Here is a 17,002-nt window from a genome sequence, read left to right as displayed (position 1 = left end):
GCTGCCAACGGGCAGAGTCTATTTCGTGAAGCATCAAGCACTGAAAAGAAGACTCCTGCTGCTGGAAGTTGACAGGAAGTAACGTCCAATGCAAGATCAAGGCTTGTCCTCGAAGCAATGCCCATAATGGAAGAAAAAAAAAAAAGAGAAAGCGGAAGAGAAATGTTAAGTCGCAAGTCCAACCTGGCCCCCAGCCTAGCCCAGCCCAAGGAAGGTAGGAGTCAAGGAGAAGAAACTAAAAGAGAAGAGCCTTGGACCACAACATTCTCCACAAGGTACACTCAAGAAATTTCACCCTACTCTTGAACCAAGTTACAAAGAGAGCTTCTTAATCCCTACTTTGGCTCCTTAAAAGCTGCTATCAGTTCACTCATTAGACACATCTGATTTCAGAACAACTGTAATAGTTCAAACTAGATGGCTCTTTCCTTCCTAAGGATTATTAATTAAATAAGATCTATATAGCTCTAAGTATATGATACATAAAATAGAATACTCTGTAGAATATAAGTAACTCTTAGTTCAGTGTATTAATGAACGTCTGTAAGAAATGTGGCAATGATTTCCCTAATGGAAGAGCCTGGGGGAGGTAAATCTGTCTTCTAGGATTTCCTCCTCCCCAAAGCTCAGAAACTCAGGTGTTGTTTTAGCTCTCCTACACTCTCTTCACCCAAGCCCGCCTTCCTGTTGGGGATCGGACCTCCCTATTGGCTCTCTCATACCTTTCAACTGCCTGCTTTGTGACATCACTCTCCTCCCAAACCTACTACCACTTGGTAGAGCCTTGGGGTTTCCGTGGAGCTGTTTGGACCAGTAACCAGTGACCTCTGTACTGGACACGTGCGCCGTTCAGCTGCAGCCACTCAGACATCCTCTAGTGTTGTCTCCTCATCCCTTGTACCTGCAGTGGATGCTTCCTCTTCTCTGACCATGTCAGGTAAGAAAAGAAACTTTGGAAAGTTTTGCGTTCGATTTCTTTTGCCCCTAAATTGAGTAGGAGATTCAAAATAGCATGGAATAATGAGGGAAAGTATTGAACTACAAGTCTGGAGACCTAATTTCACTTTTGACTTTGACGTTTACTATCTGTGTGACTTTGGACAAATCACTGGCTGTCTCACAAAGCCTGTTGCTTTCCTTAACTGTTACGTTAGGATACCACATTGGGTTGATCACTCTGATCCCCTTCTTTTCCAGTATTGAGCCTTAAAGGGTACCCATGTAGAAAACGAAATCAGACACTTCTCAAGAGTGTTTCAACAGAAACACAGAAAAGCCAGGGGACATAGAAAACTAGCAATATATACCAAGATGTTTCATCTCTAATGGTCTCCCTCCACTAGGATTTCGACTAGTTGAAAAGAGAGAATAGGGAGAGAGGATGGAGAGTACTGGGCTCTACAGGGAGGCACAGAGTCGAGCGTAAGGAAGTTTAGGACGGTTTTCATTAGCACAGGCCAACAGGCACCAAGAGATGGGAGAAAATGTAAGAATGAAGAGGGAAAGCATAGAGGAGCTCTCAAGAAAAACGGAGTTTGCAATGGAATGCTGATGGGAACCAAAGATTTTCAATTAAAGCAGAAACAGCACAGAGGGAAACCTGCTCAGAGCAGGGCAAAACCAAGTTGATGGTAGCAAACCCTTACATTAACAGACTTAAGAAGGAAAGTAAGGCCAGAACAGGGGATCACCGGGAAAGGCAGCTTATCAGAAAAGTCATACTCCGTTTTCTTTCTTTTATTGCCTCTCTGAATACAGTTGGCCACTTGACAGTTTTGAATATAAACATTTTAGAAATACGTTTTAGAAATGATGCCTCCTATAAACAAGCAACCACAGTGGTTATCTAGGGGGCTGCTTTTCAGTGTTTTATTCTTTCTAATTTTTAAACTAGGTAGACATTTCACCAATTCAACATTTTAAGTGATATCTTCTAAATTGAATCAGAAGGACTATTTTCCTTGGTGTGATATGTAGGTTCTAAGGCAAGGCTGCTTTTCATTTTTACAGTTATTTCCTTCCTAACACAGAGAGCACATTGATCAACAGCCATCGTTCGCTTGTAGATCTTAGCTACCGAAGAAGAAGAAGAAGAAGAAAAAGTCAAGCCCCACATCTCTAATTCCCCCCACTTAGGGAATTCCCTGGCGGTCCAGTGCTTAGGACTCGGTGCTTTCACGGCCAGGGCCACGCGGCGCGGCCAAAGAAACAAAACAAACAAACATCCACGTTTATCGAAAACCATATTGTGGAGTCCTGTGGATTTTCTTACATTTGAAAATCTTTTTTAATTGGATTCTAGGCATGATGGTTTTTTGAGGTTTTGGGATGCCATCTTCTTGGATGCTGAAGATGATTCTAATCTAAGTTCTAGGATAAATCCAAAAACCTTCCTGATACATTTTAAGCTTCCTTTCTGCTTATTATATAAGCTATATTCATTGAAATATATATTTCTCCTAGGCTTAATACCTCTTACTTGCTGGGTAAAAATATGAAGGAGCACAATAATGAAACTCTTTTACACTTATTATTTTGCTGTCTGCTTCGTACCGGTTTTCATTGAAATACTTGTCTATATGTGTTGTGGCTACCTATACATGCACATTTATTGCATTCTGTTGCTTGTTATGCATTTTTTACTGACATACCTTCTCTGTCTGTATGCATTGGCTAGGAATTCATTCACCTCTATCACCTCCATCGTGTCTTCTGGTTAATAGTATCCACTAAACTAGAGTGGGCAAAATTCACTTTCATAATATTGCATGGATGGTACAGAATGCCATTTGTTAGTAAATTCATTAGGCTTCGATACTTGCCACATACCCCAGTTTTCATTAATATCTATGGATTTCTTTTTCGTTAACGTAATATGCTTGTCATGATTTTTCTTTGTCTTTCTAGAACTTATTGTATCTTCCTCCATATAAATCATACGCAACAGATCAGCTTATTCATCTATTAATTATTACTGCTATTATTATTGGTGGTGGTGTTATAACCACTTTACAGGTGAGGAATCTGAAGTAATCAGATAACTCTTCCCTTTCCAAAAGCACTTAAGAAATCCACTTTCGGGTAATCATTTTGAGGTAGGAAGAGAAACCAGGCTTGAAGAGGGCAAAAATGACTCTTTCAATTCACCAGTTGGACTGAGCTGTACGTCACCTCTAGGTAATAGCGTGGGAACTGCACAAGCAAAGGGAGACACTGAAGACGACAATGGTAATAGCCGTACTGTTTTCTAATGGACAAAAAAAATGCCTATATTATAAGTTCTATTTCTCCTGCTTTCTGGCAGTATCATGCTCAGAGTGGAGTCCTGGCAAGGAAGTCAGGATACTTAGGTTCTGAAACCTGGTAATGATACTAACATAATGAGAGAACTTGAACAAGTCAACCCGACCTCTCTGAGCCTCAGTTTCCTTACTCACGAAATGAGACTGAGAACATCGAAGTTCTCTAAGGGCCTCCTAGTTCTAAAATGCTTCCAGTCTAGGAAATAGCATAGAAGTCAATACGAGTGCAGGCTGAAGGGAAAGACAGGGCAGGGAGAAGGTTGCTTCCAGCCTAGAGAACAATCTCTGAACCACACCACTTGGCTCTTCTGCCCGTCTGTGCCCAAGATGGGAGCACAGGCAGTTAATAGAGAAGAGTGGAAAACTGCTCAGTCCTTACAGCCATCATCAACTGTCTGATTTTGGGTTTCTCAGGAAGTAGTGATAGTAGAGGTGTCCTGATAGCAAGAACCTTCAGATGATGCCGTTCCTCAAACGTAGTGAGAATTTCTCAACCTCCCTGAGTTTTTCATGACCCTCTTGTTCTTACAGAAAATTTCCAACATCCATCTCTACTTGGAACTCTAAATTCTCTGCAGCATTCTCCTCCTGTGGTGAGCAATGCAACTTCCCTAACACGAAGTGTCTGCAACTTCTCCAGAGTCTCTGCCCCTGCCGTCAGTTCGGCATCGGCTACTGGTACCCCTTTCCAGACACTCATGGGTAGTGCCTACCTTTACCAACATTCTAGCACGACTATGTTATCTGGAGTTACTGACCACAGCCAGATCTCCACTTCAGCTGCTTCCTATCCAGGTGTTCTTGAGTGGGACATCACAGCAAGCACTGAAAAGAATTCTTCTTCACTCGGAGACTTTACTCTGGCACTCACTGACCGCCACACAGCTGCCTCCTCCATGTCTCTGGCAGCCCAGTATGATAAAACTTCAGACGCCAAGAACATGGTCCCTCTACATCCATCGCTTTCTGCCAGCCTTGCTCAGGGAACACCATCTCAGATTCCAAATCAGGGGCAGAGCCGCCTGCCACTTCCCTGCCAGGAAGGGAGCCAGGTATATTACTATAACCAAGGCACACTGGGGTCTTTACTGTATGGAGAACTTGGCTCCTGCCCGCAATCCTACGGCTCGGCGTCATACACAGGAAGTCGGGCCTCTGGGCAACCAGAAATGGGAATGGGACTGAAGGAGATTCAGCCCACAAATATCCGACCACCAGCTTCCACCTCTGCAGTCTGCCACCCTGTGTCTGCTCAACGCATCACAGAAACAAGTTTTCAAGGTGAGTATAACAAACGCCAGAGAAAGTTGAAGAATGAGGTCGGCATTCAAAAATGGGGTCAAATCGACAGCTGGGAAGGGGTGTAGAGGCCGGTAGAATTTAGATCCTGAGCCTTTAATAACCACTACCTTCTCTCAGTGCTCTCTGTTTTTAGACTCTATATGAGAACACCTAGGGCTTCCCTGGTGGCGCCTGCCAATGCAGGGGACACGGGTTCGAGCCCTGGTCTGCGAAGATCCCACATGCCGTGCAGCAACTAAGCGCATGTGCCACAACGACGGAGCCTGCATTCTAGAGCCCGTGAGCCTCAACTACCGAAGCCCACGTGCCTACAGCCCATGCTCCGCAACAAGAGAAGCCACCGCGATGAGATGCCCGCACACCGCAACCGAGAGTAGCCCCCGCTAGCCGCCAACTAGAGAAAGCCCGTGCACAGCAATGAGAGACCCAGTGCAGCCAAAAAAATAAATACGTAGAATAAATAAGTTCAAACAGTAAATAAATACATAAACATAAATTACAAAAAAAAAGAACACCTAATGCAGGTGGGAAGGTGGGAGGGCCACTGCAGAGGTCATCTATGCTACATGTACAAGAACCCCGAGAGCACACCAATCGGTACCACACTTTTCACTGCTGTAGCCGATCATTCCCCCTGTACTGCCACACTGTAGCACTCCCTTCCCTCATCTACTGCTATAGTCTCTTTGGAAGGTGTTTCAGAACTCTTGTTATCAGAGTGCCAGTTGAACTGTCCTCACTTCCTTCATTTATACCAGGATTGAAGACCTTGTGGTCCGAGATCCTGTCCAGAGAGCAAGCAGGCTAAGACTCTGTCTTTGTTGATGTATTTCATCAGAAAGGGCTCTACCCCCTCTCCTAGTTCATGGTGTGAAGTGTTCTTGGCCTCTCGGGAAAGTGGGGAGAATGGAAAGGACCCTATATGAGAATGCTAGGCTCTGTAAAACATTTCAGGTTTTTAAAAATAAGACTCATTTTGTATTGGACTGACAACAGTCCTATGAAATACAAAGAAAGCCGAGAATCAGTGACAGGAAAGGATCACCAGTAAGAACTACAGCAGTCACCGCTTACCTCGTAGCATAGGGCACTGTCCGTGATCCTTAAGAAGAGTTAGTAGAAATGCCTTGCCCATCTTGCCCCTGAACCCCTTGAAAGGTACACGACTGCTGTGTTGGTGTTTAGGGGGAGCATCTCACTTACCAGGGACTGACTTCTCCCTTGATTCCTCTGTAGTGATGGAGACTTCCCCGCTGATGAAAAATTCCCTGGGATTGCAACCTCCAAGCCAGACAGCTTTCCTATGGAATGACAGAGAACTTGTCAAGGTGAAACACCAGTCTGCGGGAGAAAGGGAGGAAGAGAATGATGGAAATCGTTTCTGGGAAACTATTTTTACATTATGTGTTGTTTGTTCCCGGTAAATAAACTGAAATCTTCTTAACAGTAAAACAAAATCTAAACCACTAAAGCCAATAATACAGGAGTATAACGTTTGAAAAAAATTTCTTTGGCTGCGCAGCATGTGGGATCTTAGCTCCCCAACCAGGGATTGAACCCACGCCTGCTGCATTGGAAGCGCAGAGTCTTCACCACGGGACCACCGGGGAAGTCCCAGGACTATCACTTTTAAAGGAGAAGGTACAAACCCCTCGGTTCTATGAACTGGAGATTTTTAGTAAGAAGTCAATATATTTGTTGTTAGGCACATTTTATGTTAGGCTGTCGCCCTGCACAGGATGCAGGCGCCTTGAAAATGGAAGTCATATCCCTCTATAGTACGTCCCTCTTCTTTCTGCTTTGCAGTTTGCTGCTCCACTTGTTCAACCCCACCTAGTAATAACCTATACTTCCCTTGTTCCTGTTTTCCCATCTGGAAAACAGACAAAAGGCAACCAAACAACGCAAAGGTCTCAACAAATAAGGGATATCCAAAACCAGAGATGGCCAGAACTTCTGTACCCCTGATGAAATAGTCCTCATACAAAACCTGATAATCAAATTCCTTAATGCTAGGAATCACAGTGAAAAATAGTATCTGAACTGACTTCTGTCAGATGAGTGAGAACTAAGGTTAATTCAGTGTATCTGAAGCATAGAAAGTGAGGGCAAAAGTGGCACAAGATGGGGCTAAAGCAGAGAGGATTCTAGACCACGCAGAGTCTTAAAGGCCAACACTGTGTTTTCTATTCTCAAAACAATGCTTGTGAGCGATGTTTATGAGCAATGTTCCAACTTGCTTTGAAGGTTTTTTGTGTGAAGAATGGATTGGAAGGAAACAAGATATATGGACACCAGTTAGGACCTAATCACAACACACAGGCAAGTTCAGTATTAGGGTGTTGAGGGAGAGCTGACAGATTCCAAAGAAATTCAGGAGATGAACTGAAGCGGGCTTAATGGGGTAGGAGATGGAGGAAAGGAAGGTCTTAGGGAATTAAAGGGTTTACTGCACACATGAGCAAAGTCTCAAAATTAATCATTTGAACGTACAGAGGTAGATCTCTCAAATGACTCCGGTTAGGAAGCAACGGTACGCCCTTTAGAATTCCTACAGACAACACAAATCAACTGTTTCGATGGAAAATTCGGCGGGACCGGTGCGTTTTTTCACTCCAACTTAGCTCCAGTTCCTATTACTCACATCTTCTGTGCCAAAACAACACAGCTGGAGGAACTGAAGGGGATTCCGTTTTGGTAATTAAGGAGTGTCCCCAACACTGACAGTCCCATCTTAAAAAGCACTCCCTCTGCATTTTACCCGAGGAGCAATGGCCAGAGCCTCCCTTTGAAAACGATGGGCAGAAATGAGACCATCACACACAGTCCCTTTCAGCTACTGTGAACTGAGCCGCGAGACGACCAATACCCCCTGGCACAGCGCGGACGGGCCAGCGCGCGGGGGCAACAGGGACAGGAGACAGCACAAGAGACGAAGCCCAGGCCCAGGGGCCAAGGCCTATTACCTTTCCGGCATGTGCAAAACATAAAACAGAAGCAATATTGTAACAAATTCATTAAAGACTTAAGAAAAAAACAAAACTCAGATGCTAAAGTGCCTACTCTAACCACTATACTATATTGCTTCTATAAAACAAGCACTAAACCTCAGATACAGAAAAAAACCCTTTTCGTGTCCTCACACCTAGGTCAAAATTACAAAGCGTTAATTCAGGAGACAGAAAGGGAAGGAATAAATCTGAATGAATCTGAGTCAGAACACAGTGCTATATAACCTTAGGCAAATTCCACAATACCCATGCCTCAACATGGCAAATTCCACAATACCCATGCCTCAACCTCCCTATCTATAAAGGAGTTAACCACACCAGCGCTAACCATTACTTGCCTCCTGGTAGCTTGTGAGTGTTAATTAATATTTGTAATAAATACACAGATCATCAGTTGAAAGAAACAAGGAAAACTACAGCGTTATTATTATTGCCTTGTTGCTAGAGCTAAACACCACAAATCAACATAAATAACTTATGTACACCAAGAATGTAGGGTTTGAATATGTACTTTGAAAGGCCATCATATAATTAGTTGTTTCACCTCTAATTGCTTTTCCTTTTTTTTTTTTTTGAATTTAAAAAAGCAATACAGGGACTTCCCTGGTGGTTCAGTGGTAAAGAATCCGTCCTGCAATGCAGGGGACGCGGGTTCGATTCCCGGTCGGGGAACTAAGATCCCACATGCCGCGGGGCAACTAAGCCCTCGCACCAAACTACTGAGCTCGCACACCTCAATGAGGTAGCCCACGTGCAGCAAACTACAGAGCCCACGCGCTCTGGAGCCTGCACGCCACAACTACAGAGCCCACGTGCCACAACTAGAGAGAGAAAACCCGCACGCCACAACTAGAGAGAAGCTCTCATGCTGCAACGAAGAGCCCGTGCGCCGCAACGACAATAAAGATCCCACATGCCTTAACGAAGGTCCCGCGTGCCGCAACTAAGACCCAATACAGCCAATCAACCAATCAATCAATCAAGTGGGGCGGGGGGAGCAATACAGGAATTTCCCTGGCAGTCCAGTGGTTAAGACTCCAAGCTCCCAATGCAGGGGGCACGGGCTCGATCCCTGATTGGGGAACCAAGATCCCACATGTGGCACAGCGTAGCCGGAAAAAAAACAAAAAAAGCAACACATACCCTACGGCATTTATCCCAGAGAACGCATGTTCGCACAAAAAAAGGTACACAAATGTCCACAGCATCTCTATCAGTAATAGTCAGGAAATGGGAAAAAAACTCAGATGTTCTTCAATGGGCAAGTGATTAAACAAACTGAAGTACAGCCAAACCATGGAATACTACTCAGCAATTAAAAAGAAAGCGGCACTGGGACCTCTCTGGTGTTCCAGCGGTTAAGACTCTGCACTCTCAATGCAGGGGGCCCAGGTTCCATCCCTGGTCAGGGAACTAGATCCCGCATGCTGCAACTAAAGACCCGCACAGCCAAATAAATAAATAAATAAATATTTTTTTTAAAAAAGAGGAGCACTGTTGATTCATGCAATTTGGATGACTCTCCAGGGAATTACACTGATTGAAAAAGGCCAATCCAAAAGGTTGCATACTGGGAATTCCCTGGCGGTCCAGTGTTTAGCACTCAGCACTTTCACTACCTGGGCTGGGTTCAATCCTTGGTCGGGGAACTAAGATCGCACAACCGGCAGCGCAGCCAAAAAAAAATTTTTTTTACTTAAAAAAAAAAAAAGGTTACACACTATATGATTTTATTCACATAACATTCTTTTTTTTTAATTAATTAGTTAATTTATTTTATTTTTGGCTGCGTTGGGTCTTCGTTGCTGCGTGTGGGCTTTCTCTAGTTGCGGCGAGCGGGGGCTACTCTTTGTTGCAGTGTGCGGGCTTCTCGCTGCGGTGGCTTCTCTTGTTGCAGAGCACGGGCTCTAGGCACGCGGGCTTCAGTAGTTGTGGCACGTGGGCTCAGTAGTTGTGGCTCCCGGGCTCTAAAGCGCAGGCTCAGTCGTTGTGGCGCATGGGCTTAGCTGCTCCGCGGCATGTGGGATCTTCCCGGACAAGGGATCAAACCCATGTCCCCTGCAATGGCAGGCAGATTCTTAACCGCTGCGCCACCAGGGAAGTCCCACATAACATTCTTGAAATGACAGGTTGCCAGGGACAGATAGGGCCGGGGGAGTGGGAGATGGGCCATCTTCCCCAGGGGGTATTTTCCCTTGATCATCTGCACAAAAACTTTAATTGCAACTTTATCCACTGCACTATCAGATCACTATGATTTGGTGGGGAGTGGGGGAGCAGCAGTGGCTATAAAATGGCATCAGGAGAGATCCTGTGGGATGGAAATGTTCTCTATCTTGACTGTGTCAATGGCAATACCCAGGTTGTGACAGTATACTATGATTCTGTAAGATGTTACCATTGGGGAAAACTGGGTAAAGGACACACAGGAGCTATCGCACTATTATTTCTTACAACTGCATGTAAACCTACAATAATCTGGACACAAAAAGTTTAATCAGAAATGAAGGCAACACATGCCTCTTGTAACAAGTAAAACAATAGTCTGTGGTCAGTCTCTTTCTCTACCCGTCCCATTCCCTCCCTCTTGAGATAACCATGCAAACTCACTGCTCATACAAACAGGCATGCATTTAATACTTTCTGTTTACTGTATCAAAATGGGATCATACATACTACATATTACCCTGCAGCCTACCTTCTTCACCCATCATCCCTATATCATAGAGAGCTTAAAAAAAAAAAATTTTTTTTTAAGTGCCAAGCAGGATGGCAGGTATAGAAAATTTTCTGACTAGGGCAAATCTGACAAATGTTTACCGTGCTAATGTGCCATAGCTCAGCCAGGTGCATTCAGTGAGAGCACAATATGCAAGTAGCATTCTAAAGAGATCTGCAAAAAATGCAAGGTCTTCAGCAGCTCTTCGAGGATCCCATCCCCCTCTCTGCCTCCTCCATGGAACCATCCCATGGAGGTTGAACAGTTTAACTCCATTTGCCCCTCCTGCTGTTTGTGCTTTCGTTGTATACTTCTGTTCTACATCTCCACAAGACATTATTATTGTCACTTATTTACAAAATAACATATAAATATAAAGGTGTATGTACCTGGGTATATGTACATGTATATATTAGACACACACACACTTTAAGTGCTCTTTGTTCTTTCCTGCAGTTGTGTTCTTTTTTTTGGGGGGCGGGGGGGGCAAGTTTTTATATTGGTAAAGTTCTGTACTACTAGAAATATAAGATTTGAAAAGAAAAGTGAGACTTGAGGATCATCTGTGGAGCTTATCCTCATTCTCCTGCTGACGCATTATATGTTTATAATTTGAGAACTGCAGATAAATACAAACTGGTCTTCTCCATACTTGCTCACTAAGGAATTCCTCATTTCTAGGAAACGTCTATTTCAAGGAAAGGAAACAAACAAAAACACCTAGTGCACTAGATGATTAAAAGGTACACATTTTATAGCCTGAGTTCGAGAAAAAAATTACCCAAGAAACGGCCTTTTTCCCTAGGAGCCAGCTTCTACTAGGGGAGTCTAGGGTTCTCTAGGCAAAGAAAAAAAACTTGCCAGTTTAAACAGAATAACAGAAACGTTCAGCCAATCAAATATACAGAACTCATCACTTGCAGTGAGGAATGAAAGGCCTGTATCAACAGAAACAATAAATGGCACCGGCAACGTCTGCAACAGAAAACAAACAGGAAATCCTTTAAAAAGCCAAAATTGCAAAGACAGATGAACAGGGTATGAAATTACACGCCGGGCAATGCACCTGTTAAAGGAAAAGAGGCGCACACCAAGTCTGAAGTCTTAAGAATTCGGTGTTTAACACTACTTCTGCATGCTGCCCAGCAGAAAACTCGGGTCCTGGCTTAATCCACAACGCACACTTCATTTAAGGAGGTGAACTGCTTGGTCTGACTCAGTTTCTTATTCTGTAAAATGAATGCAACACAGCTGTCGTGAGTCCCCAAAGAATTCTGCACAAACGCTTTGTAACTCCAAAGTGCTGTGCAAATCAGAGCAGCCCTTCTCTCCTTCACATTCGTTGGACTTAGAATTTCAGAAGTTTAGCTGAAAATACAGACGACTCGGAAGCAAGGGACTGAGAGTGGCCCACACAGGTGGAAAGAAATGCAGAAACTGGAGCACCTCATACAAACCGCAAGAGACCACGTTCACGTGCACACGTTATCAGTGACAGAAAACGCCACCGGTAGCAACTGTAAACCACTGAGAGGACCAGCAACGACATGTGTCCAAATCCAGCCGGCAGCACAGCCTCGTCGGCGGCAATGCCTTAAACACAGCTCCCCGCACTCCGCGGCCTAACAAGATCCACTTTTTCCAAAAAGTTTAGCAACTTGCCAAGTACACTGGCGTAGTTCACCTTTTTTAATTGCTAAGCAAACATGCAGGGGAGTTGAGACAATCAAGGGAATGTTCAGCCTTCCTCAAAAATAAGATCCAGGAAATTCACGTTTTGCTTGAACAGTTTCATGTCTAAAACTGATCACAAACCTCTGTTTGATGTTGTTTTCTCGCTGCTGGCCAATGAGCCCGGGAAAGAGAACCAATTCTTTCAAACAGGGAGGGCTCTCTGCACTCTTCAGCTAAACCAGCGAGGCTTTACCACCGTCACGTTTAAAATAATGAGGAGGATGCCTCCATAGAGTTTACCGGGCTGCGCTAATCACGAGGGGCCTCGGGCGCCCAGGGCGGATCCCAGCGCCGGTGGCCGCGGGACCGGACGCCCTCCCCGGGACCCCCCCAGGACCCCCTCCCCGGGACGCGGCCGCGGGACAGGACGCCCCCCAGAACCCCTGCCCGGGACGCAGCTGCGGGACAGGACGCCCCCCAGACCCCTGCCCGGGACGCAGCTGCGGGACAGGACGCCCCCCAGAACCCCTGCCCGGGACGCGGCCGCGGGACACGAAGCTCCCCCCTCCCCAGGAACCCCTCCCCAGAGCGCGGGCCTCGCCGCCGTCTCGCAGCACCCGCCGCGCTCACCGCGGGCCGGGAGCCCCCTCAGGCCGACTGGCCCCCGCCCGCCGCCCGGCCTCCCTCCGGCCCGCGCCGCCCGCCGCGCTCACCGCGTTTTTCTTCTGCACCATCTTGTCCATCTTCTTGGCAATGCGGACCACCTCGTCCTCCATGGCCCTGGCAGGCCTGCCCCGCGCCGGGCCGCGGGGGACGGGAAACGAGCGGAGCTGGCCGGGCGGCAGGTAAGCCCAGGCGTCGGCGAGGGCCCTCACCAGGCGTCACCGAGGCGCTTCTTCACTCACGACGACTGCGACGGCGGGGGCGGCGGCGGCGGCGGCGCTCCTCCCACGCAGGCAGCGCCAATCGAGCTCCCAGCTCGCGGCGGCGACGGCGGCGGCGCTCCTCCCACGCAGGCAGCGCCAATCGAGCTCCCAGCTCGCGGCGGCGACGGCGGCGGCGCTCCTCCCACGCAGGCAGCGCCAATCGAGCTCCCAGCTCGCGGCGGCGACGGCGGCGGCGCTCCTCCCCCGCAGGCAGCGCCAATCGAGCTCCCAGCTCGCGGCGGCGGCGGCGGCGGCGCTCCTCCCCCGCAAGCAGCGCCAATCCAGCTCGCGGCGGCGGCGGCGGCGGCGGCGCTCCTCCCCCGCAGGCAGTGCCAAGCGAGCTCCCAGCTCGCGGCGGCGGCGCTCCTCCCCCGCAGGCAGCGACAATCGAGCTCCCGGCTCGCGGCGGCGACGGCGGCGCTCCTCCCCCGCAGGGAGCGCCAGTCGAGCTCCCAGCTCGCGGCGGCGGCGGCGGCGCTCCTCCCCCGCAGGCAGCGCCAACCGAGCTCCCAGCTCGCGGCGGCGACGGCGGCGGCGCTCCTCCCACGCAGGCAGCGCCAATCGAGCTCCCAGCTCGCGGCGGCGGCGCTCCTCCCCCGCAGGCAGCGCCAATCGAGCTCCCAGCTCGTGGCGGCGGCGGCGGCGGCGGCGGCGGCGGCGGCGCTCCTCCCCCGCAGGGCAGCGCCAATCGAGCTCCCAGTTCGCGGCGGCGGCGGCGGCGCTCCTCCCCCGCAGGCAGCGCCAAACGAGCTCCCAGCTCGCGGCGGCGGCGGCGGCGGCGCTCCTCCCCCGCAGGCAGCGCCAATCCAGCTCGCGGCGGCGGCGGCGGCGGCGGCGGCGCTCCTCCCCCGCAGGCAGTGCCAAGCGAGCTCCCAGCTCGCGGCGGCGGCGCTCCTCCCCCGCAGGCAGCGGCTCCCAGCTCGCGGCGGCGACGGCGGCGGCGCTCCTCCCCCACAGGCAGCGCCAATCGAGCTCCCAGCTCGCGGCGGCGGCGGCGGCGGCGCTCCTCCCCCGCAGGGAGCGCCAGTCGAGCTCCCAGCTCGCGGCGGCGGCGGCGGCGGCGGCGGCGGCGGCGGCGGCGGCGCTCCTCCCCCGCAGGCAGCGCCAATGGAGCTCCCAGCTCGCGGCGGCGGCGGCGGCGGCGCTCCTCCCCCGCAGGCAGCGCCAAACGAGCTCCCAGCTCGCGGCGGCGGCCGCGGCGGCGCTCCTCCCCCGCAGGCAGCGCCAATCCAGCTCGCGGCGGCGGCGGCGGCGGCGGCGCTCCTCCCCCGCAGGCAGTGCCAAGCGAGCTCCCAGCTCGCGGCGGCGGCGCTCCTCCCCCGCAGGCAGCGACAATCGAGCTCCCGGCTCGCGGCGGCGACGGCGGCGCTCCTCCCCCGCAGGGAGCGCCAGTCGAGCTCCCAGCTCGCGGCGGCGGCGGCGGCGGCGCTCCTCCCCCGCAGGGAGCGCCAATCGAGCTCCCAGCTCGCGGCGGCGGCGGCGCTCCTCCCCCGCAGGCAGCGCCAATCGCGCTCCCAGCTCTGTTCTTTTGTTTTTTTTTTTTTGAATTCTGAGATTTTTCATTTGAAGTAAATCTTAAAGCTATTAAATTCACAAATATGCTAATTTAAATACCCAATTCTATTATCTAAAACACACATTGCAAACATACAAATATCTATTCTCTCCACATGTCAGAGCCCATTCATTTCATGGTTTGGAAATGGGGAGAATAGATCCCCTTAAACTGCAAGTCAGCAGGTGTTTCTTTACAGTTAACTTTAGCAAAATTCATACAAAATATTAATGAACAATGATCTTCTTTACTTGTTAACTCACAAGGAAACACCTTCAAAACTGCATTTTGTTAAAGTTTCTGTACTAAAATGTAGAAAAACTGAACTACACAAATATTGAAAAGTTTAAAATTCCTTAATTTTTTATTCCTGGTACCACTACCACAATTTACAGGGCAATATACCTGATGTAATGAAAAGAAAAAGACAAAGCTACAACAGATAAAAGACCTCAGGAATGTACATCTAATTGACCCTCCGTTGCATGAATCAATAGCTGCACTTTTTGCAAACTGTGGCTAGGACAGTCCTGAACAAGAAGGGTTTCCTGTTTAAGCTGCAGTAACTTTTCTGACTATGGATCATCGTTCCTTCTGCGGCAGGTTTTTACAGTTCCTCTAATGCATTTGGGACGACTGTCTCAAAGTAACCTGCAGCTTTCCTGACAACTCCTCGCTCTCTCTCCTGCTAAGAACTGTAGCCCTTTTCTTCTGAGTTTTGAGAACCTTCTGCTACCATATCCACCACTTCCACCACCAGATCCATAACCACCACCATAGGGACTTCCCGAGCTTCTTCCACCAAAACTGCCCCCCTTCATGGGTCCATAATTTGATTGCTGTTGTCCACTATAATTTCCAAAATCATTATAGCTCCCACCACCACCACCATAGTTACCTCCAAAATTTCCTCCTTCATTGTAAGCATCATATCCTCCACCACCGCCACCATATCCACCATCTTGGTTTCCATATCCTGGTCCACCACCACCATAGCCTCCTCTACTACTGTAACCAGGACCACCACCATCGTTACCACCGTCGCCTCCAAATCCGTTTTATCCACCATCACCTCCTCCATAACTACCTCTGCTGCCACCACCTCCACCACCATAGCCTCCTCTTCCACCAAAGTTTCCACCACGGCCAAAGTTACCTCCACCACCTCCAAAGTTTCCTCCACGACCCATAAAGTTGCCAGATCCACCTCCACGACCTCTCTGTGATCCAGCAGATTGCATTTCTTGTTTAGAAAGGGCCTTTTTCACTTACAATTATGCCCATTAATAGTGTGGTATTTCTGAACAACAATTTTATCAACTGTATCATGATCATCAAAAGTTACAAAAGCAAATCCTCTCTTTTTTCCACTCTGCCTGTCTTCCATAACTCCTATGGTTTCAATCTTGCCATACTTTTCAAAGTAGTCTCTCGAATTACATTCTTCTGTATCTTCTTTAATACCACCAACAAAAATTTTCTTCACTGTTAGACGGGCACCAGGCTTTACAGAATCCTCTCTAGAAACAGCTCTCTTTGGTTCCACTACACGCCCATCAACCTTGTGTGGTCGAGCACACATTGCTGCATCCACCTCTTCAACCCAAGAGTAAGTCACAAAACCAAAGCCCCTGGAACGGTTTGTCTGGGGGTCTCTCATCACCACACAATCTGTAAGTGTGCCCCATTTCTCAAAATGTTCTCTTAAGCTATCGTCTGTAGTTTCAAAGCTCAGACCACCAATAAACAGTTTTCTCAACTGTTCTGGTTCCTTTGGATCATGGCCCTCCTCCCCCCGGCGGCGGCGGCGGCCGGAGTCGGGCTGGGGGCGACCGGGCGGCGGTTTTACCTCCGTTTTGAGACCGGACTCGCCTCTTCCAACTCGAGTTCAATATGGGACCGAGAGCCCAGCTCTGTTCTATGTTGGGCCATTTTACTTCAGCCCAAAAAAATTTCTTCTAGTATTCCCTAAGGTCTGCTGGGGATCAGTTTTCTTATTTTTCATTTATCTGTATTTGATTTTTTAAAATTGATTCCAATTTTCTGTTGAGATTCTCCATATTTTAATCTATTAATCCCCATCTTTTACTCTCAATATAGTCATTTTAAAGTTCTGTGCTAACTCCAGAATCTGAATTCCCTCTAAATCAATTTTTCTTGGTTTTTTTTTTTTGTTTTTTTTTTTGTCTTAAGTTTTAGTCACTTTTTCCTGCTTCAGGAATTTCATAATTTTTGATTGTGTGCTGGACGTGGTGAATAAAAAATTCATAGAGACTGAAGATGCTATTACTTTGCACCAGAGAAGATTTACCCTTTTCTCTGTTAATCAGAGTGGCTGATCATTTCAGTCATTTCAGGAATTTTACTAGGTCAGAACTGGGTTGGAGCTTTAGTTGTCTCATCCTACCTATGATTTTTCCTAATTTGTGGCCTCCCTGGATTTTTGCTGTGAGCCTGACAGGTCTTTGATTCTTCAATAAATACAGTCAGTTATTGACTTCAGTCTTTCAGAT

At 48.2% G+C, this 17,002-nt stretch overlaps 1 protein-coding gene across 1 annotated transcript in view; it reads right to left on the bottom strand.

Annotated features, from left to right (window-relative positions):
- Window positions 1-16,377, bottom strand: part of LOC309621936 (uncharacterized protein) — a gene marked incomplete at its 5' end in the record, with an annotated part of 133,747 nt that extends 117,370 nt beyond the window's left edge. Inside the window, 5 exon segments of the mRNA XM_082409208.1 lie at window positions 5,808-5,945; window positions 12,722-12,903; window positions 15,216-15,547; window positions 15,551-15,757; window positions 15,763-16,377. Coding sequence (XP_082265334.1) covers window positions 5,808-5,945; window positions 12,722-12,903; window positions 15,216-15,547; window positions 15,551-15,757; window positions 15,763-16,377 — 1,474 coding nt within the window.
- Between the last annotated feature and the right edge of the window lie 625 nt (window positions 16,378-17,002).

Source organism: Balaenoptera borealis, assembly GCF_965194805.1.
Source record: "Balaenoptera borealis genome assembly, contig: HAP1_SCAFFOLD_1226, whole genome shotgun sequence".
Classification (NCBI taxonomy): Eukaryota; Metazoa; Chordata; class Mammalia; order Artiodactyla; family Balaenopteridae; genus Balaenoptera; species Balaenoptera borealis.
Note: the sequence above shows the minus strand (reverse complement) of the source record. Positions and strands in the feature narration are given on the sequence as shown.